Below are 26,180 nucleotides of genomic sequence, written 5' to 3'. Positions count from 1 at the left end.
GAAAGGAAGAAAACTCATTATTTGCAAAAATGTATTTTTGCAGAATTTGAAATTTAATTGGGTAAAGCCTCCCTTAGGAGATACTTACTTCATCAGAAACAAAGTCTCCAAACCTGTCCAATGCAAACACACAAAGAAGTCTAATAACCAAGTCTTCCAACCACTCTTGATGCTGCTGAATCATCTGGTAAAACAATCATTTTTAAATAACAGACAAAGATTACATTTTGTATCTGGGATTGGGAAACATATTAGGTCCAAAAACTATAATTCAACTATTATAGTACAGTAACTAAAATGAAAATACTGGGACAGTTATTTTAGCTGTAGGAACAATAACCAAAATATGGAATAGTCCCAATTACTAGCTTTAATATTAAACACACTCTCTTTGATGACTATTAGATGTACTATAGCAAAATCTTTAAAATTCATAAATTCCATTAAATTACTTGCACTCCAAGAGAAATTAAGAAACCACTTAAGGTTGCTCTTAATTAATCATGTTATTATATTATCTGGCCCATTACCAGTGTCTCTATGTAACACCAATCATATTTCTCACTGACCTCTAAACTATCCTCTTATTCATTTTACTCTACATTCTAGTCCATTATCTCCTGCTCAAATACTCTTGCTTTTACATATTTTTCCACTCAGTGTTTCTGGACTGATCTTTCCCCTGAACTCATTCTTCCTCTCTCTATAAATAATATAAACTTCTTTCTAACCTTTTTACTTTCTTTCTTATATTCACCTTTCCATATTTATTACTTATCTCTCCTTTCTACTTCATGACACATGCTCTATTACTTCCCTGTCTTGGAAAAAGAGGCCAACTACTGAAACTTGGTGGTAATTGTTGATTTACTACATTAAAACTCACCTCTTCTAAAGTGCTGTCTCCTATTTTACCACCACTTTTCCCATGAGCTTTAAGGATTTCCCTAAGTCCAGTGCCTGCACCATGTCGAACCTAAAATGAACCAAGAAATAAATACAAGAGGTTAAATGCTTAAGAAACAGTGTTTAACTGTTCTTCAGTATGAAAAACTTTTTTAGATTTTTAAGAAATAAGAACAAAGTGGCACTTCATAAGAATGTGTTTTTATTAAACCATCCAAGAATTACATGTTAATTTCACAATTTTGACTATCTGGAATTTAAAAAAAATCAAGCTAGGAAAATGGCTATTCTAAATTCCTTCTGAGATACTAACTCCTTCAGCTGTCACTCCTCTACCCTCTACTTTCATTCAGTATTATTCACAGCAAAGGAGAGAAAAGAAAGCATCAAATACTGTTCTTTATAGCCCAAATACTGTATGTATCTCCAAACTAAGTTCCAAAGCCAACAGTGTTAAACATCAAAGGAAGACAGTTCAAATAAAATGTCTCATGACTAACACTTTACTGTAGCCCTGTAGCCTTCTGCAATGTTATCCGGAAGGGAAAAAACAGGCTACTGATACTGCATCCACTTATTCAAGACTCCATTTGAGTTAAGACTTGAACAGCTTTAAATGGTACACAAAGGAGCAGAAAAGGATGCTAAAAGGTACTCCAAACAGTGTTTAAAATCACCCAGAGGCCAGTTGAAGTGGGACAAAATTGTTTGAGACTACGAACTCTCAACCGCAATCACGGGAACTTCACTTACATCTCTTTTACATATTGTGAACTGTTCAAGACTTTCTTCAAAGAAATTATTTCTGAGGCTAACCTACTGCTTGGGAACTACTGGTCTTGATCAAAATTGTCCACTTCCAGAGGAAAGTTTTACTGTCTGAGAGATATGCAAATCTTTGTATTATAGCTAAAAGAATGGAAACTTCGATGAAAAATTCACTAACGAAATATGGCAAAAAGGGTACAAAAGGTGAAAATCAGTCTGAAGTTTTCTGTTTAGGAAGTGAGTGATAAGAAGTGCCCTGACCAGTGGTTCTGAGAGGGACACAGGAAAGAATGAGGGATTCTGACAAAATAGATTATGCTTTACATGGTTTCCATCATTAGCCAAGAAAACAGAACTAAGAGAAAGTCTAATGAAGAAATCTTACCTCCCAGGAGGGATTAAAAAGATCATTGCAAAGTTCTTCACAAAAGCTTTCCAAAGGCCATTCATTTGTCTGAGTAGGAAAAACAGAATTACTACTAATTTAAAAGATCTTTTTTTTGCTAATAATTTAAGCAATAAGGTGTATTTATTTGAAGATCTAGTAATAATAGTCAGGCTTTAAAATTTTTAAATAATTAGAAATTTTTACTAATGAAGTAAAGATACTTAAATTTTTAATAATACAGTTTCCTCAATTGACAGATTATTAAATACCATCTACTGACACATTAGTATGAAAAAAATAATTTCAAAGGACACTTTAGGGCATTTCAATAGTACCTCTTCAATTAAGGGAGAATTGTCTGGAATATTATCAATCAGGACTTTGGAATCATTTGCAGACTGATTAATAACAACATTTGCTATTTTTCGTCTCTTTTCTTCTGGTTCCCCATCAGTGCTATCATTGCTTTGGAAAAAAAAAAAAAAGTCACCATTTTAAAAAGTGAATAAAGAATAACGTGACCCACAATGAATGTAAGAGAATCCATCATCTGAATAAATGTTTTGCCATATTCTGCTTATATGGCTTACTTAAAATATCATGTATCAAATAACTAAGATTAACTGCTTAAAAATGTTTAAGCAAAATACACCCTACTACTCTTATTGATAAATGTAAAATAGGTCAATGACTTCTTGCTTTCAAACTGGATCTCAAATTTAACAAGTCTTTTTTTCCCCGTCTCTCCTACATCCAGCTTCTCTCCTTTTTATATTTAAACTCTCCTCATCCAACAACCTAAATCTGGTCCAGCATAACTTTTTTAAGCTTTTGTACCCTGGAGAAAACCAATATACTGAGTAATATACTACAATCTTACTAGTTCTTGAAAAATATAGAGATAAGACAATTGGCTAATGAAAAACATGTATAGAAAATTTGAGAAAAATTTTATGACTAAAAGAACAAAAACAAAGGTTAGCTTAATTACAAAATATTACAAAGGACAAGACAAGTACAAAACAGCTTTACTGAATATTAACAGAAAGAATTAGTATTGTTAAGGCATATATAGCATTATTTTCTACAATTACCCACCCCTCCCCACCTTCCATCTTGGTGTAATTTTGGCCAACCATTTTTTCTATAAAGTGATAAAAAAAAATCTGAGTCTGTCTATTATTATTCTCCTAATTCTATCTAATTCAATCTAGCCACACTGGTTGGTCATTTTACTGTCCTTGAACTTGTTAGGCATGTTTCTACTTCCACGCTTTTGTCATTGATATTCCCTCTATTCAGAATATCTTTTCAAGGGTTAGCATCCGCAATTCCGTCATATCTTTCCTGAAAAGTTACCTCTGCAAATTCATGACCATGCTATCTAAAATTTCAAACTCTCTCCCCACTAAACATTTCACATGTTCCTTCCTTGCTTTACCTCTTTCTTCCTTCTTAACCCTTACCATTAATATGTTCTCTCTCTCTACATACACACGCGCACACACTATACTTGCTTATTTAATCTTGTTCTTCATCTGTCTTTCCCTCTAGAATGAAAGCCTGACAAAGACAAGAATTCTTATCTGTTTTATTCACTACTGAATCATTAGAGCTTAGAATAGTATCTGGCATGTAGAAGGTATTTAATAAAGATTTGTGGAATGAATGAATCATGTGTTCTGAAAAATAAGATCTCATATTTCTAACATTCAAATATTTGGGTAAAAGTCTTACATGATTATAAGCTAGCAGGAACATTTATTAGGCTACTACACGATCCTAATGAGCTGTAGTTAACAAGATCAGTAAAGATTTTATATTTAAAAAAACAACTCCACGTAAAAATTTATACCAAGCAGATGCTTACTATTTATCCCTCATGTGCCTGGCTTTTAAATAAATATGGTAAACACTTAACTTTTTAGCTTTATATGAATGGAAAGAACAACAAAAAGTTCTGTCATCTGCAATAAAACTTTATTTTCATAGGCTCTGTGTTTATTAATGCATCATTTACTCAAACATTCTTGGACACCATTAAAGATTCTGATTTAAGATTTGAGTCCAAGAATCTACATTTTAACAAGGCTCCCAAAGTGTTTATGAAGGGGGTTGTTTTGAACTACCCTTTGAAAAATGTTGCTCCGAGCCTTACAGATATCATTTCTATGAACTCACTAAGAAAGTGAGGGGGGGGGATGATATAGCTCAGTAGAGCCTGCGCTTTAGTATGCACAAAGTCCTGGGTTCAATCCCCAGTACCTCCATATAAATACATACATACATACATACATACATACATACATACATACAACTTAATTACCCCCCCAAATAAATCATAAAAGTAAAATAAATAAATTTTTAAAAAAACTTAAAAAAAGTGAGGACAGGGATTTTACCCAGAGGTCTTTACTACAACAGAATTAGGAAAACAAACTGGATTATTACTATTTGGCTTAGCCCCAGCGGAAGGAATGAGTGATTTAATACTGCTGACAGTTTCCCCTTTACAAAAGCAGTATCCTTAACTTGTGGCCCTCAGGCTCTTTCTCTTGACTTCATTCCTTACTACTCTGACTTCTGTCCACTCATCCCAGCCATACTGCTTTTCTTTCTGTTTCTTAATTATTCCACGACTAATGCATGTACACTTGTTCCCTCTGCCTGGAATGCACTCGCCTTGGAAGATCTTCAAGCCTCATTCAGAGTTCATAATTAGTTAGGGAAAAAAATTTTAGGAGTCAAGCAGACACAGATTTAAACTAACCAGAATTACTGTTTCAAATAAACAGAAAAAGATTACCACCTCTTCTCATTAGTTTCCACTGCATCCCTGGATCTCTGCTTTGCAAATAACTTGGCCATTCTTTTAGCTTTGTTCTTTTGTCTATTGCTCATTCCTGTTCGAAACTCTGAGTCAATCAATTCAGCGGCCTGGAGAGTCTAAAAGAATAAAAGAATGCTGAGTTTGAACTTTTGAAGCTAAAATAAATACCCACAGCCTCAGAAGAGGATTAAAGTCCATAAATTTCACTATATACAAATTGATTACATCCTTCTTTGACAGCTTCATGTTATTCTGTCATATGGCTATATAATTTCATTTTCTTCTTCCTTCTTCCCTATACTTCCAATTCCCAGAAAATGTTTGTGTGTTTCTTAACTTTATGTCACTCATGTGGCACAAACGTATGATCCTAACCCCTACTCAGGACTCTTGAAGAGGTGAGATTTCAAAATAACCATAAATACCATCCAAAAGTTATAATAATAAAGAATGTCAATAAAAAAAACTGAGCTGAAAAAAATTAAAATAATTATGGCCATAAGTGATTGGTTCAGAATCCTATAGTTAAGTAAGCCTACACGCTCCTTTCCCCTTAATCAATCACTACATACTGTCTTTGCTCCTCTTTTCCATTCATGGGAGACATTATAAAGGCTGTGAAAAAAGATGCTTTGGCCCAAGCCTAAAAATCCTTTCGGCCCTGAACTGATTAAGATTCAACTGAGATGTATACTTCTATAACCAAGTAGGTCACTGGTGTGACTGCCCCGCTGCAGAGTTGGTCCAGAGGCCACCAGCACACACACAAGGCAGCGCAGCAGTGATGACCCCATGGCCACAACCAGCCTCAAGCAACTCTTGCCAAAGATCTGTGACATCTAAGGCCAAGCAAATCTGGATACTGCAAACCTCCAATTGACTGCTGCCCATCCTATATCCAACCATTCTGTCTATAGCCCATTTTCTCTAATACACCTGCCCATTCATTTCCTTACACCACGTCCAATTACCACACTGTGATCACATTACTACATTTTTGTTCTCCTTTACTTTATTCCATTTTCTTCTTTATTTTTAATTTTTATCTTATGTTTCCCTTTGTACCTCATTTCTTTCTGTTCCTTCCTGGTTGCCAGCATATTTTCTGCCTCTTTATCCTCTTCTTTTTCCCTCCAGAATCTGCCTTTTTTTCTTGTCTGCAAAAGTTCTTCATCCTCACACACCCCTAATCCTAAAAAATGTATTTAAAAATTCTGACGGTTTAAAGGACAACTAGTATAAAGGTAAACAGAACCATTCTCCACTTAAGCAAAGGCTAAGGGAATGAGACGATATGGGTTTCATGTAAAGCAGGAATTCTTAATGGAACTCACGGATCCCTAAAAGGATATTGCAGGGGCAAGAGAAAAGAGTACTAAACCCCTTAAAATGTAGTATTTCACAATTACGTGAATTTTTCTGGGGAGAGAGCCACAGCTTTTACTGGAGCTTAAAGAGTCTAAGGTATAAAAAAAGAAGCACAGAGGCATCCACTGGTAATTGGGAAAATAGAGAAAAAGGAGAAATATAGAGAAATTATGGTACAGCCATATAACAAAACAGTACAATGCTGTCAATAAAGAATTTGATCAATCTGTATATACTGATGTATTAAGCTATATGATTTGGAAAAAAGTAGACATGGCTTACAAGGACTTGTGCATACATAGAAAATTTTAGGAAGGATGTACAAATAACTTTAAAAGGGTTGCCTTGGGACATAGGGACATGGGTGCCCATTAATTACTGAAAAGAAACTTCTTTTGCTTCATACTGTATGCCTTTTTGCATTGTTTGAAAGGTTTCTTTTTATCATATTTGTTATTTTCTCACATAAAAGAATAAATCATAGCTCTAAAGATTTCTAGTATCATCACATCTGACTATGACAGCCCCTGCTATCTCCCCATTCTCTGAAACATTTACTTTTTTTCCCCTTCATTAAAAAACAAAGGAAAGAGCAATTGATGCAGCTAGGATTTCTCAATACCAGTGGTCCTACAAGGTCCACCACAGCTTTTATCTAATAGTCTGGTGTCAATGAGATAGGTTGAACCTCTGTCTCTTTAGAATCTGTCGCTAGAAATCCAACTTTACGAAGACACTAAATTATGGTAGAGCTAAACAACAAAGAGCAGAAATAAGGAATTCATTTTTTTTAAATTGCAATTTATAACAAAATAAAGCAAACCCTTTGTATTATTACTTGCAATCAAATAACCAAAGGTTTTACCTACAGGTTGTTTGTTTACAAGGGCTGCTGAAGTTGGGGTATAATCCAAATCTTCATCATTGAAGAGTTCTTCAGTGCTCATTCCAATGGCTTCTCCCATATTAAGGCCAAGTTTCTTCTGTAATAGTTTTCGCTGGCGTGCTATCCTCTCTTTAGGATCCACTTCACCTTTAAACAAAAAAGAAATAAATTTCCTCCAAATCACTTAAGAAGTTTTTTAATATGTGAAGATCAGACTTGATTAAAATTTTTAAAAAATGTTTTAAACTATCAGACTACCTCTTCTGACAATAAAACAAACCACGGTTACAAACTGTGATCATGTTATAAACTTTATTACCAGGGGGAGAGTATAGCTCAGTGGTAGAGTACATGCTTAGCATGCAGGAGGTCCTGGGTTCAATCCCCAGTACCTCCGACAGATAAATAAATAAATAAAAACCTAATTATCCCCCAAAATAAATAAAATAAACTTTATTGTCTAATAGAGTAAATATTTTACTGGAGTTAGAAAACAGTGTTCTCGCTAACAAAACACTCTACAAGTTTTCACTGATCCATTTTGAGTTTTTAATCCATTTAATCCAACTAAAAATGAATTAAAGACCTAAACGTAACACCAGATACTATAAAACTCCTAAAGGAAAACATAGGCAGAACACTTGTGGACGTACATTACAGCAATATATTTTTTGAACCAGCTCCTGGAGTACTGGAATTAAAAGCAAAAATAAACAAGTGGGATCTAATCAAACTTAAAAGCTTTTGCACAGCTAAAGATACCATCAACAAAACGAAAAGACAACTTACAGAATGGGAGAAAATATTTGTAAATGATGTGACTGACAAGGGACTAATTTCAAAATATACAAACAGCTCACACACCTTAATATTAAAGAAACAAGCAACCCAATCCAAAAAATTGGCAGAAGACCTAAACAAGCAATTCTCCAATGAAGACATACAAACGCCCAGTAGGCACATGAAAAAATGCTCAGCATCATTAACTGTCAGAGAAATGCAGATCAAAACTACAATGAGATATCACTTCACACCAGTCAGAATGGCCATCACTGAAGAGTCTACAAATGGTAGATGCTGGAGAGGGTGTGGAGAAAGGGGAACCCTCCCTACACTGCTGGTGGGAATGTAGACTGGTGCAGCCACTACAGAGGACAGTATGGATGTTTCAGTTAGACTTACCATGTGATCCAGCAATCCCACTCCTGGGCATATATCCAGAGAAAAATAAAATTGAAAAAGACACATGCACCCCAATTGTCACAGTAGCACTATTTATGATAGCTAAGACATGGAAACAACCCAAATGTCCATCAACAGATGTCTGGATAAAGAAGATGTGGTACATATATATACAATGGAACACCACTCAGCCATAAAAAAGAATAAAATAATGCCATTTGTAGCAATGTGGATGGACCTAACAGACTGTCATTCAAAGTGAAGTGGGCCAGAAAGAGAAAGAAAAATGCCATATGATATCATTTATATGAAGAATCTAAAAAATAATAATGACACAAATGAACTAATTATTATTTTGACTTCTTGAGTATGTGTAAGCACATTTGACTGTCCTTTATGATTGGATTACCACATTCTGTTATTTCTTATTTTGTAGTTGGCTTTATTCCTTTGATAACTATGTAAGTTTAAAAAGCTAAAGATCTAATCTGTTCTTAGAAACAATAATTAGTACATATATGAAAACTAAAAAAGTATGCCATGTACTATTTATATGTATTTACATGCAATATAATGTGTATGTGCAGTCGAATTGTAATAATTCTATGTAATAAAACTGGGAAAAAAAGTTTTCACTGAGATCCCCCCATTGCCCTACTGTCAATTATCAAGTATATATAAAATAAGATCCATTCCTACGAAAATAAACTGATCTTATTTTATAGCTATACCTTGTACATTCTCTGAAAGATCTAACCAGGTTTAAAAAAAAAAATCTAGATTTTATTTGACAGGAAAAGATCTCAACAAATACATGCTTATCCCAAGTGTAGCCTTTATGTATTCTGAGATAATACAGCCCTAATGGCCCAATAACAAAGAAAAAGGCATAAAAGCAGACAGATTTTGAATGTCCCAAGTAAAACCCTCAATATTTCAGTGGAAAATATATCAAAAGGTACTATTTTAAAAATAAAAATTTGGGTATAAAATAGCTAAGCTGCAAGAGATGGTTCTATACTATGGGGAAAAAACAGTTAACATTTTAAAAACAATAATGACTCGGTGATAAGAGTGCATGCTTAGCATGCCCGAGGTCCTGGGTTCAATCCCCAGTACCTCCACTAACAATAAGAACAACAACACGCTTCTAATAATGGCTGAGTAAGTTCTCACTGATGACTAACCCTCCACAGGTAACAGACTCTAGCTCAAATATAGAAAGCAACTACCTGCAGGCACTGAAAGAAAACAAAAATAGGCATTTACTTGGGGGAGGTATCAATATCTGGAAGAAGGGCATGGCACTAAGTGAGTTTCCCATTTTTGAAGCTTTTTAGCCTAAAGGTAGATCCAGTCTATGGTATGTAGAGCAGTCAGGCCCTACATTTCGAAGTTGGATAAAAATCCAATCTATCTGACTTGAAGAACTAGAAGGAAGAAAGTCAGGTATCACTACAGCCACTGGAAGATAGAGAAAACCCAGATTCAATGTAATTCCTGTCAAATCACTGGCTGGCTTTTTGCAGACATTGACAAACTGACCCTAAAGTTCATACAGAAATGAAAGAGACCCAGCATATCTAAAATATCCCTGAAAAAGAACAACAAAGTTAGAGACTCATGCTTCTTGATTTTAAAAATCACCAGAAAGCAATGGTGATCAAGACAATGAGGTAATGGCAAAAGACAGACATCAATGGGATAAAACTGTATGTCTACAGCCAACTGGTTTTCAACAAGGATGTAAAGACAATTCAGTGGGGAAAGAAGAGTCTTTTCAACAAATAGTATTGAGATAACAAGATAGCCACATATAAAGAAAAGAATGACGCTGGACACTTTACCTCACAGCACATACAAAAACGAACTCAAAACAGATTAAATACCTATAATAAGAGTTAAAGCTATGAAACTCTTAAGAGAAAACACAAGGGTAAATGGCCTTAGATTTTGCAATAGCTTCTTATATATGACATCAAAAGAAAAAGATAAATTAGATTTCATCAAAATTAAAACCTTATGCTTCAAAGGATACCATCAAGAAAGTGAAAAGAAAATGCACAGAATGAGAAGAAATATTTGTAAATCACAAAGCAGGTAAGAGGTTTGTACCTAGACTACATAAAGAACTCTTACAACTCAATAACAAAAGAACAAATATCCCACTTAAAAATGGGCAAAGGGTCTGAATAGACAGTTCACCAAGGAAGATACACAAATGGTTGATAAACACATGAAAAGATGTTCAACATGAATGATCAACAGAAAAATACAAATCAAAATTATAATCAGATATCACTTCACACTCACTAGTACGGATATAATCAAAGTCAATTAATAACAAGGGTTGGCAAGGATATGGAGAAATCAGAACCCTTGTATTCTGCTAGAGGAATGTGAAATGGTGAAGACCATTTGGAGAACAGTCTGGCAGTTTCTCGAATGGTAAAACATAGTTACCGTATGATCCAGCAATTCCACTCTATGTATCCACATAGGAGAAATGAAAACATACACTCACACAAAAATTTGTACACAAATGTTTACTGTAGAATTATTTGTAATAGCCAAAAGGAAAGAACTCAAATGTCCTCAACTGATCAATGAATAAACAAAATGAATAAACAAAATGATATCCATACAGTGGAATGTTATTCGGTCATACAATGAAATAACTTCACACCTATCAATTAGGCTACTACCAAAAAACCAGGAAGTAAGAGGTGTTGACAAGGATGAGGAGAAACTGGAAACCTCATACATTAATGGTGAGAATGTAAAATGATACAGCCATTATAGAAAATGGTATGGTAGTTTTAAAAAAATTAAAAGTAGAATTACCATATGATCCTATATTTCCACTTCTGGGCATATATCCAAAAGAACTGGAAGCAGGAATTGAACAGATATTTGTACACTCATGCTCACAGCAGCATTATTCACAATAACCAAAAGGCAGAAGCAACCCAAGTGTCCACTGACAGATGAATGGAAAAACAGATGTGATATAAACATATACTGGAGTATTACTCAGCCTTAAAAAGGAAATTTTAACACATACAACAACATGGATAAACATGAAAGGAGATTACATTAAGTGGAATGAATCAGTCACAAAAGGACAAATACTGTATGATTTCACTTATATGAAGTAACTAGTCATCAAATTCATAAAGACGAAAGGTAAAATAGTGATAGCCAAGGATGGGGGAGATAGGAATGGGAATTGTTTAATGAGTATAAAGTTTCAGTTTTGCAAGATGAAGAGTTCTGGAGACTGGTTGCATAACAATGTGAATGTACTGAATACTACTGAACTGTACACTTAAAAATGGTTAAGATAGTAAATTTTATGTTACCTATATTCTATCAAAATTAAAAAACTGATACATCCTATAACAGTAATAAACATTAATTAGGAAAAAAATGAAAAAAGTACTGATATATACTACAATATGGATAAACCTTGGAAAAGTTAAGTGAAAAGAAGCTAATCACAAAAGACCACATACTGTAGGATTCCATTTTTATGCAATGACCATAATAGGCAAATCTATAGAGATGGGAAGTAAACTAGTGGTTGCCTAGGGCTGGGAAGAGAAAGGAAAGTAGGGGACTAGGAGGATGATAGTTAAAGAATACGGGATTTCTTCCTGAGGTAATAATGTTCTAAAATTGACTACATACAATATACTCAAAACCACAGAAATGTACACTTTAAAAATGAGTGAACTGTATGGTATGTGAACTATATCTCTCTAAAGCTATGTTGAAAAAAAAATTGAAGGTTACTCTACTCAGAGGGAAAAGCCAGACATCCAAAATGAAGACTACTGGATCAGAAGTCCAGTACACTTACAAAGAGCCCAAAATTGGTCCTCTCATTCCAGGACAAGTCCTATTGGGGAAAATAACCAACACAACTGCAAAGGAAACTCAGGCCAGCACCTAAGCTAATCATGTATGTGTCATTCATAAATATGTAGAGACCAACACAGAGGAGCAGACATTTAAAGAAAACCTAACTAGAGGGTTTTAATGAGCACTCTTCAGTATGCTATGACTTACCAGCATTAAAAACTGAGTTTCCAAAAAACTGTAATTCCAAATCCTGCTTACATATCAGAGTCATCTGTGGAGATTTTTCTTTTAATATGTAACTTCCCAGAGCTCTCCACAGATCTATTAAATCAGAATCTCTAGGATACGACCCAAACACACTTTTGGTTTAAAGTGACAAAAGTAACACTAACTTTTATCCCTGGATAAGGGCCAGTGATCTCTTATGATGTCCATGGGTACACTAGTAAGATCAGTAAACTTACTGTTTTTCAGAGATACTATTTTTTTTCAAAATGGCAAGGTTTTGAAGACTTCTATTTCCCTTATTAGAAAAACTATGCTCTTCCGAAACTTAAGCAAATTCTCCTCCCTTATAAGGCTCTCCATAAATAATTAAACTAGATCTCTCAACAGAAAGTATATTAGGCAAGAGGAAACAGGTATTTGACTTTTTAAGATGTACGACTTGAATATCATTTCATTAACTTAGCTACATAGATATGCTTTGACTAATGATTAATTAGCAACAAAACAAAACACTGTTCTGTTTTGGTTTTAGTCAAAAAAGCAACTTATTTACTTACAGAAATCCATTAAAAACATCAAGGTTTTTTCCACTCAAGGCATCAATCTTGAATGGCCAAAACATTTATTTTATATCCAGATGGATTCTGTAAGTTTAAAGATAATGGGACAATTACCTATCCAAAATTTATTTTTCATTTTTAGTTTTTGTTTTGGTCAAGAGCATAAGCAGATCTAATTATTTAAATATTGAAAACACATGATAAAAAGAAAACTATCATAGCCTCTTAAATTTCCAGAATTGTGAAAACGTTACTACAATCTGTACCAATCCTGGCTTTTAAAATCCACTCAACTGAAGCTCTTGGGTAACACTTTACAATTTCTATACTGAGACTCTGAAATTTGAATAGGTATGCTGAAATATTAATTTGTATCTATTAATGATGCATATATAAAGTACATATTCAATTAAAGGAAGAAAAATATTCATATGATAGCTTTAGACAAATTGCTTCTGGTTACATTTCCCACCCATATGTCCTCTACCTCCAACAGCAAACTCTAGTGAATTTACATTTCACAACATCCGTTAGATTTTGCATGACTGATAACACAGCACACCAACTGACAAATTGGTTTGAACACACACATTTCAGACTTTTTTCTACAGGACTACTACATACCTGACTTTTCATCTTGTACTTCAAATTCCGCACCAGCAGATCCCAAAAGTGATGCCCCATGTTGTAACAATCTACATATATCAAATCTGTCAAAATTCAATCGATCTGTAGTAGATGAATCTTCCATAGCACTTTCTGAAGGAGTTTCTAGATGAGGTTTAAAAACATTTTATTTGATTAAATAGCCAAAAAGTATAGAATGAAAGAAAATAGCCTTACTTCAGGTGGGTGGGTAATATTTTAAGAAAAGTAAAAGATGGAGGTAGTAGAAAAGCTACTGTGGACTTACTTATGATCAGTTCTTACTTATGAAAAAACTGGTAGGTGGCTCCCCTTCTACAAACTATCAGAACATTAGTGGGTGTATGTGTAACTTTTTGACTATGGAAGCACGATGCTATACACAGAAATGCATCCCCATGTTGAAATATATATGTTAAATATCATGCTGTCTCCACTGTTAAACACTTAAAAAGTATCAAGGTAGTTTACTGTAACGGTAAATTGGAAGATAAAAGAATATATTCATTAATAAAACTAGTGAGAACCATCCCTCCCTATAACTGAGGAACATCCAGGACACAAAGCAACTACTTACTCAATAAGACTCATTTCTCATAATATAAGCAAATTATAATCTCCTGGCAAATTGCTAGAATTATATATCCATCTGGTACTGAAAAATATCTACATAATGTTCTGTATTCCTCCAAAAAAGGTTATGCCATTGTAAATTTTAAAATATATTGTAACTATTCACCGACTTAATGGTTTGTTTAGTTGGCATTTGCATATAATTCATCTGTAAACTAAAGCATAATTGTGAAACTTAAAAGGAACTGCTATGAATATCTTAAAGTCTTCTAATATTAGTAACCTTAATTACTATTAAATTTAATGGTAGTGTAACTAATTTAAAGTTATTTTTAAAAAGAATCTGAGTCTGAGTATCTCTATATATCAAAAAAACCAGGGGTAATAAGCTGGAAAAGAAAAGAGTCTTTTCTAAAACAAGTTATAACTTCTTCTAGTTATATATTTCTTTTGGTGAGAGAAGACAACACAATCACTCAAAAGAAGTGCCAGCAAATTAAAGCAAAACTTTTAGACATATGATTTAAAGTGATATTATGAAAGTGACTTGAAAATGAAATGCAGTTGCACCATATTAAATTCTCACTTAATTAACATGTATACCTTTATAAATTTAGAAAAGCGTACATTCATTTTTGAATGCCATAAAGAACAGGCAGTCAGAAAACAAATAATTTCCACATCTCAAAGACACATAAAAAACTAAAGACTTACCCCTCCAAATATCCACACATACTTGTGCTTAAATTTAGTAAATAATTACACTATTATTCACCCAGTAATAAGAAAAAATAGACTATTTCAAATGTTTATATTGTATTATTTTTTAAGACATAAATCCTTGAGGGACGTCATCATCTCTGTAAATCAAGTACACTGTAGAATTAATAATTTAAAATATTTATGTAAACATTGTTTGTCTAGTATTTTTTTAAATAGTGAAAATCACCTTATTCAATGTCATTTCCTAACAAAGCATGAAAATAAAGCCTTTAAATTAAAAGTGAAATTATTAAAAATTAAAATGCAAAGAATAGTTAATTCTATAATTAGATTTTTACTGCAAACTACTTTTTCCACTTAAAAGCACCTTGTCTGGTTCTTGGCACTGGATTCCACTCAGGTACATTTTTCACTATAGCTTCAACAGCTTGTCCTGCTGCAATCCGAGTATCCCAATTTGTACTCCTTAAATATATCAACACCTTAAAAGTTACAAAATAAAATAGTTATAAACCCAAAAATATTGTTTGTTCAAGGTGGCCAGAACAGAGAAACACCAATTCACTTGTTATTAACTTTTAATGTAGCAGCCCTCAGATTTATATAAAACATTTTGGAATTACTAAAATCATTTATAAGATTTATCATTCACAGGAAATTACTACACTTTAAAAAAAGGAACTAGGAAATTTTAATAAAAGAATTCTTAAGTACATTTTAAAAATAACATAGCTTTTAACATACAAAGGGTATATTATTCATTAAGTTCCATTACAAAATGCAAAGAGTTATAAAGACTAGCAGAAAAGATAAATGAATTCAGCAAGATAGCAAGATGTAAGATCAATAAACAAAAATCAACCGTATTTCTATACACTTTCAACAATCTGAAAATGAAATTAAGAAAACTATCCCATCTATAATAGTATCAAAAAGTATAAAATACTAAGAATAAATTGAGCAAAAGAAGGACAAGACTTGTATACTGAAGACTACAAAAAATTCAAAATATTGTTGCAAGAAATTAAATAAGACCTAAATAAATAGAAAGACACCTCACGTCCATGGATTGGAAGACTTAATACTGTTAAAATAGTAATACTCCCTAAATTGATCTACAGACTCAATACAATTTCTATCAAAACCCAGCTGGTTTTTTTTTTTTTTTGCAGAAATGGACAAGGTGATTGTAAAATGTATGTGGAAATGTAAGGGACCCAGAATTAAGAAAATAATCTTGAAAATGAATAATAAAATTGGCAAACTCAAACTTCTTGATCTGAAAACTTACTACAAAGCAACAATAATCAAGACAGTGTGGTACTGGGAAAAGGACAGATAAAGGATCAATGGAAAAGAATTTAGAGTCCAGAAATAGTACTATGTATCTAGGATCAACTGATTTTTGACAAGAGTGCCACGACAATTCGATGGAGAAAGAAGGGTTTTTTTTTTTTCAACAAATGGTGCTGGAGCAACAAAATAATGATTTAAAATCCCTACCTCACACCATACACAAAAATTAACTCAAAATAGACCATAAGCCTAAAAATAAGAGCTAAAACTATAAAAGTATTAGAAGAAAACACATGGATAAATCTTTGTAACCTTGGGTTAGGCAGGGTTTCTTAGATATGATCCTAAGAGCACAAATGATGTGTTTTTTTAAAAAAAAAAAAGGTAAATTTGACTTAATCAAAATTAATAACTTTTGTGCTCCAAAGGATATCATTAAGTAAAAAGACAACCCGTAGATTACAAGAACATATCTGCTAATCCCGTACCTGATAAAGGGCTTGTAACTAAAATATACAGAACTCTTACAATTCATTAATAAAAGTACAAATATTCCACTTCAAAATGGGCAAAGTATCTGATTAGACAGATCTCCAAAGGAGATATAGAAATGGTTGATAAACACATAAAAAGATGTTCAACATCATTAGCCATCAGGAAAATGCAAATCAAAACTACAATATCACTTTACATTCACTGATGTGGATATAATCAAAGTCAGTTAATCCTAAGTGTTGACAAGAATGTGAAGAAATCAGATCTCTCATACAGCGCTACTGGGAATGTAGTATGGTGGAGCCAATCTGGAAAGCAATGTGGCAGTTCCTCATAAAGTAAACATATTTACCGTATGACCCAGCAATTCTGCTCTCTTCTATACACCCATGTATGAAAACATACATCCACAAAAAACTTGTACACAAATTTTCATAGCAGCATTATAGGCCAAAAAGTGGAAACAACCCAAATGCCCATCAACTGAACAGATAAATAAGATACAGAATATCCATAGCCATACAATAGAATAATGTGGCAATAAAAAAGAATGAAGTAATGAAACATGCTACAATACAAAAGAAACCTGAAAATACATTTTAAGTGAAAAAACCAAACACGAAAGGTAATACATTTACATAAAATGTTCAAAATAAAGCAAAGAGATTAGTGGTTACGTAGGACTAGACATGGGAGGAGTGATGGAGAGTGACTACTAATAGGACTTCCTGAGAAGATACGTTTTAAAATTAGATTGTGATGATGGTTGCACACATTTTTAAATATACTAAAAATCACTGAATTGCACACTTTACCTGGGTGAATAGTATGGTATGTAAATTACATTTCAAAAAAGCTGTTTAAAAAAATAAAACCAAATGGCAACAGGAAAACACTGAGGGCAGAGGGAATAGGTGGTGAGAAGGTGCTAAAAACAAACTCTGCCTCTTTTGGAATTATCTAATGGCAGCCATATGCTGGGGTCTGAGCTATGAAGACCAGAACCTCACTTGGAATCCTGGAAACCTTTTCTCAGTTCAGCACAGGTTAATCTTGTTCATTCTTAGTTTCGGCTCATTGAGCCCTCCACCTCTTCCCTTGGGATGAGAAGAAATGGGTATGCTCTCTATCCCCACATCTTACACATGAGTTCAGTATTATCTAATATGCATCCTTCTCCATTCTGAGAACATGGAGCCTATAGATGTCAAATCAGTTTCTTCATCTATACCTTGATTAGGAAGTTCTGATAGTATCTAAGTGGGAAGCATGTTGGAAAGAGTCACTGTTACGTCAGCCCTTATGGTAGGAACAAAAGAGTGGAGATCTGTATATGCTGACTAAGGGCTTAGAACTCCTACTCACAGGAATCAGGAAGGGGCAAATCAGAGTGAAAGGACGGGATAAGACCGGTGGGAAGAGGTATCTTGGGTCTTCCAACTGGGTCTGGGCTATCATATTGTTCCCCACCCTATCCTCTAGCCACCTCCTCCCACCCCCAACACACATACAGAACACTCCTGTTTTTACTTTGCATGCCAGAGAATTAAATACATGGAATTTGCTGCTTATTATCATAGTCACACTTGTACAAGCCCACAGAGTTCAGAGAAAAAAAAAAAGTCATTGCTTAAGGAAAGAACATGGGCTAGGATTATGAAGACACTGATCCATCAAAGCAGAAAGCCTCCACTTTCAAACAGCTGATAACTAAGAAAGTAATGACAACCAGTTTCTCATCTATTTCCACCACTGTCCATAAGTACTTATCCATTTGAAGACTACCAACTGTGATATAATTATTATTTGCTAAGAACAAGTCAGACCACTAACAAACAAGATTAACAACTTAGTTCATGACCAAATTGAATCAGATTTAAGTATGTGCCACAGGCCAAAGGTTCTATGTTGTCAAATCCATTAAACTATTAAACTTGATGCAAAAAACAAAGTATTTTAAAGCTTATGACAAACAAAAATTTAAAATGGCAAAAAAATTTAAATATTTGAAGAAATACTGAGATACTTAATGGAATCTGAAGACTACAAATTGCCAATAATAACACAATTTCTTTCTCTATTCTTATGTTCTTATCCATGGACAAATTTCTACAATTATATTATACTAAAAGAAAAAAAAAAGAATTCTTACTTTAGATAAGAGATTATTTAGTTCATGGGGATGAAGCTTCACCACTTCTCCAAGTTGCTGTGCAGCAGCTTTTCTTGTAACTGGAGTAGTGCCAGTATCCAGTAGGATAAAAAGACGGTCAAGCCTAAAATAACAAAAATAAAAGTTATTCTGAAATGTGTTTCCTCATATGTATAAGTATGAGTCAGTAAATTTATGTATTCAGCATCTATGAACAGAGATTTATGCTAGGGTCGCAGGAGGGCATCTAATCTCTACTTTCAAGGAAACTGTCATGGGGGTGCAGTGACTGGGTAAGGCAAGTACACATATAATTAGAATATAAGATACAATATATGTATCATACATGTATATACATGTATAAGATACATGTCAGAAAAGAAGAACGAAGTATTTCAAGGAATAGGAATGAAGGCAGCAAATGCTACATCTCCAAATGTGAAATACTAAGGAGGCTTCCTGAAAGAAATAGTGTGTGAGCTGGACCTTAATGGCAGAAAAAGATTTCAATACTCCACTAGTGGAGATGCGGTGGTAAAAGAGAAGAGAGGAGAAATATCTGGAAGAGGAAATAAGAAAGCACAGCAATAAGGAAAGGGAGACTATATTTAGGGAAGTGAGTAACACAGCCTGGTTGTAATTGAGGGTACACTTCAGAAACGTGGAAGATACAACCGCAAAAATAGTTAAAGCCCTACTGTGGAGACCTCTGAATTATAGTTCAGCCCTGAAAGTCTTGGGATAAGAAAGTGATGGGACTGGAGCTATGCTTTAGGGAGATTAGTCTGGAAGCAGTGTGAAGCCTGAAGTAAAATGGAGGTAAGCTTTTAGAGAATTTTAGGCTAAAAGCACAGACCTGAACTATACAATCATGGCAATAAGACTAGAAAGAAGTTGGGAGAAATGCTACAGAAGTAAAACACCATGGTATAGTAATTCAATTAAAATGTCAAGGAAATGAAAGGGTTCTGAGACTCTGAATCTTAGAAAATGTCTTTAAAATAAGTGGGAAGAACTGGAGGAAATGTTACTGGGAAAAGATAGTAAGTTTATCAGTGGCAGGAACAGGAGAGCTGGGAGAGATCAAAAAGGATAGTTGGAAAAGAGATCTGATGTTCACGAGAAAGTTGAGACTAAAGGCATATGAGACATTTGTAAAGATAGGGCAGTAAGATCTCTGAGGAAAGAGTTCATAAAGGCAAGGAGCATAATGGAACAAATACCAGAGCCATAACACATGGTTCAAATCCCAGTCACTTAGCCAACAAATAGTTTGGAATAAAATCACAATGCCTTATACCTGGAATAAGTGGGGAGATATGGAAAATTGTGTCACTTTGTTTCTGGGATATAGGAAAATCCTAAGATTTTTAGAAGGCACAGTAACAAGCAATTGCCACTAGCTGTCCACCTATCATACAGGGCTAGTCCTTCCACCACACTACTAATCAGGCTCAATGAGGCAAATGAATGCCACAGGTAATGAAAGGAAGGTGGCTTCACATGTGGAATAAATTGGGACTTTTTAAACAAGATGAAGGGTGAAAAGAGGCAAGGCTATATTAACTGTGCCCAATCCTATACCAGGGGAGATTTAGAGAGTACACCTTCCAATCTCATCCAGTGAGGAAAAGAAGGCAAGCAAGGTTCCAAAGTTAAGCATGAGCATTAAGCATTAATAAACTGCAAAGAGGCTCATATTTTACTTCTGGGATGATTTTTCTTTTCCCAAAGGGCTTAAAAGTTAAAAGGCAAAGCTTCTAAAAGCTTTTTATAATATAAAGCTATAAGGCACAAATGAAATAGGCAGGGTTTTTTCTTTTTTCTTTTTCTTTTGGTGGTATCTAGTCACTAATAAAGCAGAAAAATCATTGTAACTGGTAAAAAAAATAGCTAAAATAGAACTTTTTCAGTCATGAAGACTAAGGATACAATGAAAACTTTTCAACTGCTTCAGAAAAAAACACTAAGAGCAAGATTCAAATTTTATAGTTAAGGGTATGTAAGAAGGACATTCAAGAAAAATATCTGAGGCAACTAAAGCCAGCAACACAAAGAAAAAAAAGAGTAATATAAGTTTTTGCTTCCAATATACTTTAAAGGCACACAGTGTTTATAAAGAAATTAATTTCTATAAGACATGCAAAAAGATTAATTTTTTTATACATACAGTGTGTGCAATACATCCCACCTTATGACACAGTATTTCTCCTTTTTCATTCAAGGCCATCTAAATACTTGTCTTTACCTATTCACCCTTCAGGCTTTGCTATAGGATTTGGTGAACAACAGTGACTAAGATAAAGTGGGACAAAAGGGAGAAAAAATCTTTTTCTGACAGTTGGTGTTCTTAAAAGTTCTAAGACTACGTCAGACCCCAAACCCATTCCCCACAAAATGATTTCCCTCATCCATCCCATACATAACTCTCAGAATGCCCTTTGACTTATTTTCACATTTTTAAAACTGTGATGTTAAAGTTCCTAAAAACTCTCTATGCATATTGCCATGACTCTGATTTTGAATGCTTGTGCTCAATGAAATTAGCAAAAAGAAATTTTAAATATCTATAAAAGTATCAAAACAAATACTCATTTTAAATCTATATTCTATGGCAGGCAAAAACTATCAAAAATTAAATGTTTTATTATAGAAAATATGTCAGGTCAAATTTACGCAACAGTAGATATATTTGTATACGAGGCATGTATTCTCTATAACAATATCAGGCTCTCTTATGTGTGTACAGATCACATAAATCCAGGACTTTCCTATAGGAAAACAGTGATAAAATGGGAAACATACTACCTGGAAATTAGAAGAGCTTTAAAAAGCACTACTTGTGTCACTTATTGGAAGACTTAGAGAAGCTCACTTAACTTCACTTAACCTCTTATTTTATAGGGTAAAATTGTATAATTTAGCCATATTTTACAGCTTCACACCATTGCAGCTTTTTAAAATAGTTTTCTCTCCCCCTTATATACCATAATGTTTGTTATATCTTTGATTTATTTGATGCAAAGTTCCTTACACTGCACCTCTGGAAAATTTCAACTACTTCGTAATTCCTTTTTAATAATGGAGTTTCTGTTTTTGTGACTAAAAGCAAAGCTGGCTGCAAAATGAACGCTCTAAGGAAGTGACAATACTAACCTGCTTATAAATTCATGTGTAAACAACTAAAATAAAACTGACAGTTTTCCAAGTTTTTCCCAATCATTTCCACTTTCCTCAAGCCCCAACTGCCATCCCCTATTCCTTTAAAGAAATGGACTGGAAAAAAAAAAAAAAGCAAAAAAGAAATGGACTGAGGAGATCTCTATGTTATGGAACATAAACTATGTCATTCCCTCCTTATTAACTCTGAAAGTCTTTACACTTATCCTCTCTTTCAATTTCAGATGAAAAGATAGCCTCACTCTTCTTCAAGATTTAGATAATGTCCCACTATTTTCTAGATACCATCCCCTTCTACCCTCATTCAATTAACCTTTCTCCAATATCTTAAACCACTGCCTGATTAACCTGTTTACTTCCATCTTCAAATATGCAGAGATCTGTCTTTAACAAGAGGATAAACTGCTTGACCTCCATCTTCTAGAACACTCCTTTTACTGCCAAGCATCTTGAGTGTTTAAAATCACTTTTTTAATTTCCTCACCATACACAATTTAATCTCTGCAAATCATGTTTACTGCCTTCTCTACTACCAAAACAGCACACCTGAGAGTCACTAATGAACTCCTAAACACCAAATCCAATTTTTTTTTGTAAATCCAATTTTCTTGACGCCTCTGTGACATCTGATTTCAGCAAGATCCTTACTTTTAAAATGCTTTCCTTCCTAAATTCACAACATATTACCACATTCTCTGAACACCTAATTCTTTCCTTGGTTTCCCTACTCTTACTATTCTTAATGAGAACACTCTCCCAGATTCAATCCTTGGCTGCTCATTGCTCACCAATTTCTCCCACAGGACACTGTAATTTGTTCAAAATATAACACAGTGCAAATAATCCACAAATCTAGCCCAACCAGGAGCTCTAGTGCCACACCTTTAACTGCCTGATGAGCGTAACTCCATAGTAATGTGATCTCATTGCTAAATTTACTTCCTAAAGCTTCCTTTACTTCTTTGACCAAATTACTATCTTACTCTAAAACTTTCAATGGCTCATCCTTACCTACCAGACAGTAATTAAAAACAAACAAAAATCTCCCAACATGGGCCATTTTGGTTTCTACAATTTTGTCTACACTTTTCCTCTACTTTGCTTGGTCCAATTCTTCAGCTAGCTCCCACTTACCATGATTCAATTCAAGACCTTTCCTTCCTGAAACCATCTCAGACTATGACACAATTACTTTCCCTTCTGAAATGCACAGGAATTCTTATCTTGAATAATCATTCTGGCATTTATTTTGCATTTCTGTGGCATCTCTTACATTAATTTGTCACATGAAGTTTTAGGCTCCCCATTAGGCTTCACCTTCTTCTTTTTGTCCCCCAAATACTTGGCACAGTTTCTTTGCACAGTATTCAAATATTTGTTGAGTAACTGATATTTACTGTAATTAAAATTATAAAGAAAAGTTCAAGTTTCCTGGGGACAAGTTTAAGCACCATTTTTAAGCAAAAATGTACTATAATTTTTTTTTACTTCGAGAAACATCCTTAATCTGTCATAGCTATATTACATAAAAACAAGTTATAAAAATAACACAAGTGACGGTAAGGCAAGATTTCAGTAAGTGAAAAGATCAGCACAGCAGTACCTTAGCAATATGAACATCAAGGCAGTGATGTGTACTCCAAACAGCAAGCTGAAAAAGACCATGCAGTAGGCATTGCATTCCTTCAGTAATTTCCACCCTTCCTAAACTTTCCTTTAGCCCTCTGCTATCCAGCTTCATTAGGACCACACTCCTACTCAAGGACCTCTGACTCCTCTCTAACTTAACACTGACCCTATCTCACAGACACACAGTTCCTCCTACCTCTCCTTTCTTCAAAGCCTTTTATCCAATGCCACCTGCCTGAGGGGAGCAGATCAGCTCACTCTCTCATCCAATTCCAGGCCTATATATTTTCACATCTCCCACCTTTCTGGTAGCCAAACTTGCCTCCCTGAATAGAGGAATGGGGATACAAGAATGCTTCTTTGGTCCTCTCGACTCAAAGCTCCTTTTGGAGTTCATTCCTCTTTCCAGGACAGGAGACTAGATGCCACAAAAAAGAAGAACAAAGGGATGAGCATACCGGGATCTCACAGGAGGGCAGTCTGCCCTACTACCCTAGGAGAGCCAGCTATGAGGCAAACAGAGTAAGCATCAGGGCCAGGTCAGAATGAAAAAGGCTGGTATAATGAACTGGTGGGAGAGGGAGAAAGGGCAAGAGACAGGGTCAGTGTTATGTTAGAGGGCAGACAGGGCCCTCGATGAGGGAGAGGTCTGAAGGAAGCTAGGTGCTTAGAAGAGAAAGGAAGTTAAAAGAAGGGCTGATTGAGGGAACACAGTACCTACCACGATACTTCTTTTGGCTAAACCTTCTCTTGCAGAATGGCTAATAGAATAAAAATATCATTCTTCATTCTCTGAAGGGATACAGATGGAGGAAAAAGAGGTAACAGATGTCAAGCTGAATGGAAGGTACCAAAGACTCCAGAAGAATAAATTTTAAAAAACATAAAGCAAGTATATTTGACAATATCCACCGGTTATGAATCTACTCATGATGACAATCTGGCCTATTTTCAATTTGGATTTTAACTCAGAAATAACTACATGACATGATTCGTTTTTATTTTACCAATCTGTGATTTCAGAAAACTGCTCTAAAGACTGCCTAAAAGAAGGAAATAGTACATGGGAGTCTGTAAAGGTTATGCTGGCAGCTGAGATCTAACTCCTCTTCAGTTGTCTGTATTATGACAATTCAGAGTAAAAATAAAAAAAGAAAACCATATGCATTTTAAACTATAAAACATGTCTTAGATTACTATTTCATCACTAATTAATATATACTGCACTTCCACTCCTAAGCCATTTAAGAATTTAAAAAAAAAGGAAACACATAACTTCCTCAATCTACATCCAATCTCAACATTCTCAGAATTCAGTCACTGAAAAATTGTGGAAGGTCAACTCATAATACTTCACAAGGATGGCTTTGTAATCTTAACTAAATGGGAATGATCAGTCAAGTCTGTTCATTTTGTCATACTTTTTTTTTACATTTACTATTTGAAGTTTTATTTTTCTGTTACTTAGGGAATAAGAAAATAAATATCTGATATGAACACTATGCTTCATCCTACATATTATCATTAAGCAAGAAAGTGATGGTCAAAAGAAACAATTTCCAAGAAATTGTCCAACTGATTGTTTTAAAATGTATGTTTTCTACTTCCTATTGTGGGTCATCTGAAACTATGTTACATTTTTTAAACAAAAAAGTGTATTAATTTAAGATACCACATACAACACTAAGAACAGATATGAAGATGTGAAACCACACTAAAGTCAGGTGCAAAGGCAGGTGCATGCTAGATCATTTACATTCCCACTTCCACTCTACAGAACATAAACTCCATGAGAATAGGGACTCCATTTTTGTTCTCTGCTGTATCTCCAGCACATAGAACATAAAGATTCTGTATATACTTGTTAAATGAATGCTGAAAAAGGACAACCAACTTGGGTTATTTCCTTTAGGGCTTTTTTTTCTAACCTCCACCACCTCTTGCATGACTTTATTTTAAAAATAAAATCTAGGTTCTTCAGGAGAAATATCTGTAGTTTTAAAACTTTATTTGAAATTGTACATTTTAAAATGGTTAAAAAGATTAATTTTACATGCACAGTACTTTGAGAAATAAAGAAACAAGAAGGAATTAATCACAGGGATTAAAAAGGGTATGCTTATATAATGCCTCCTCTCCCTTCCCTGGCTTTTTGTCCCTAAATTTTTTTAAAGTATGAAATATTTGACATAATTTACAACAGTGCCTTTTGTCAATCTTACAATGGATTGAAATTAGCAATAGTAAAGGATAGTGGAGAAACAGGCCTAGCAAACATTAGAAACCTAATGTTGTCCTACAGGTAAGATCATTTTAGTATTGTCCTGTCAAGAGGAAGGACCTACTGGAACTTTCGTCACATCAAGAAATTTCCTTTCATTGGCAATGTAGGCCTGTTAAAACAAAGTTTCTCTGAAGTATCAGCAGTGCAGAGAGAGAATTAACAAAACTGAGCAAAGTTCTGCTCACATGTAGCAATTTGTTTCTTCCGTAAGAGTGTGTTTCAT

At 34.2% G+C, this 26,180-nt stretch overlaps 2 protein-coding genes across 3 annotated transcripts in view; one reads left to right on the top strand and one right to left on the bottom strand.

Moving 5' to 3' along the window:
• The window catches only part of FGFBP3 (fibroblast growth factor binding protein 3), a 109,610-nt gene that overhangs the window by 66,745 nt on the left and 16,685 nt on the right, over positions 1-26,180 (top strand). The gene's annotated exons all lie outside the window — the stretch shown is intronic.
• Positions 1-26,180, bottom strand: part of BTAF1 (B-TFIID TATA-box binding protein associated factor 1) — a 73,716-nt gene that overhangs the window by 43,182 nt on the left and 4,354 nt on the right. For both annotated transcript variants that reach the window (XM_006211040.3, XM_072971600.1), the window contains exons 2-10: positions 18,865-18,988; positions 15,289-15,403; positions 13,605-13,751; positions 7,130-7,293; positions 4,872-5,008; positions 2,398-2,527; positions 2,060-2,128; positions 887-976; positions 89-184 (exon numbers count right to left, since the gene is read on the bottom strand). In XM_006211040.3, the coding sequence (XP_006211102.2) occupies positions 89-184; positions 887-976; positions 2,060-2,128; positions 2,398-2,527; positions 4,872-5,008; positions 7,130-7,293; positions 13,605-13,751; positions 15,289-15,403; positions 18,865-18,988 (1,072 nt within the window). The remainder of the gene's footprint in view (positions 1-88; positions 185-886; positions 977-2,059; positions 2,129-2,397; positions 2,528-4,871; positions 5,009-7,129; positions 7,294-13,604; positions 13,752-15,288; positions 15,404-18,864; positions 18,989-26,180) is intronic.

Source organism: Vicugna pacos, chromosome 11 (genome assembly GCF_048564905.1).
Source record: "Vicugna pacos chromosome 11, VicPac4, whole genome shotgun sequence".
Classification (NCBI taxonomy): Eukaryota; Metazoa; Chordata; class Mammalia; order Artiodactyla; family Camelidae; genus Vicugna; species Vicugna pacos.
Note: the sequence above shows the minus strand (reverse complement) of the source record. Positions and strands in the feature narration are given on the sequence as shown.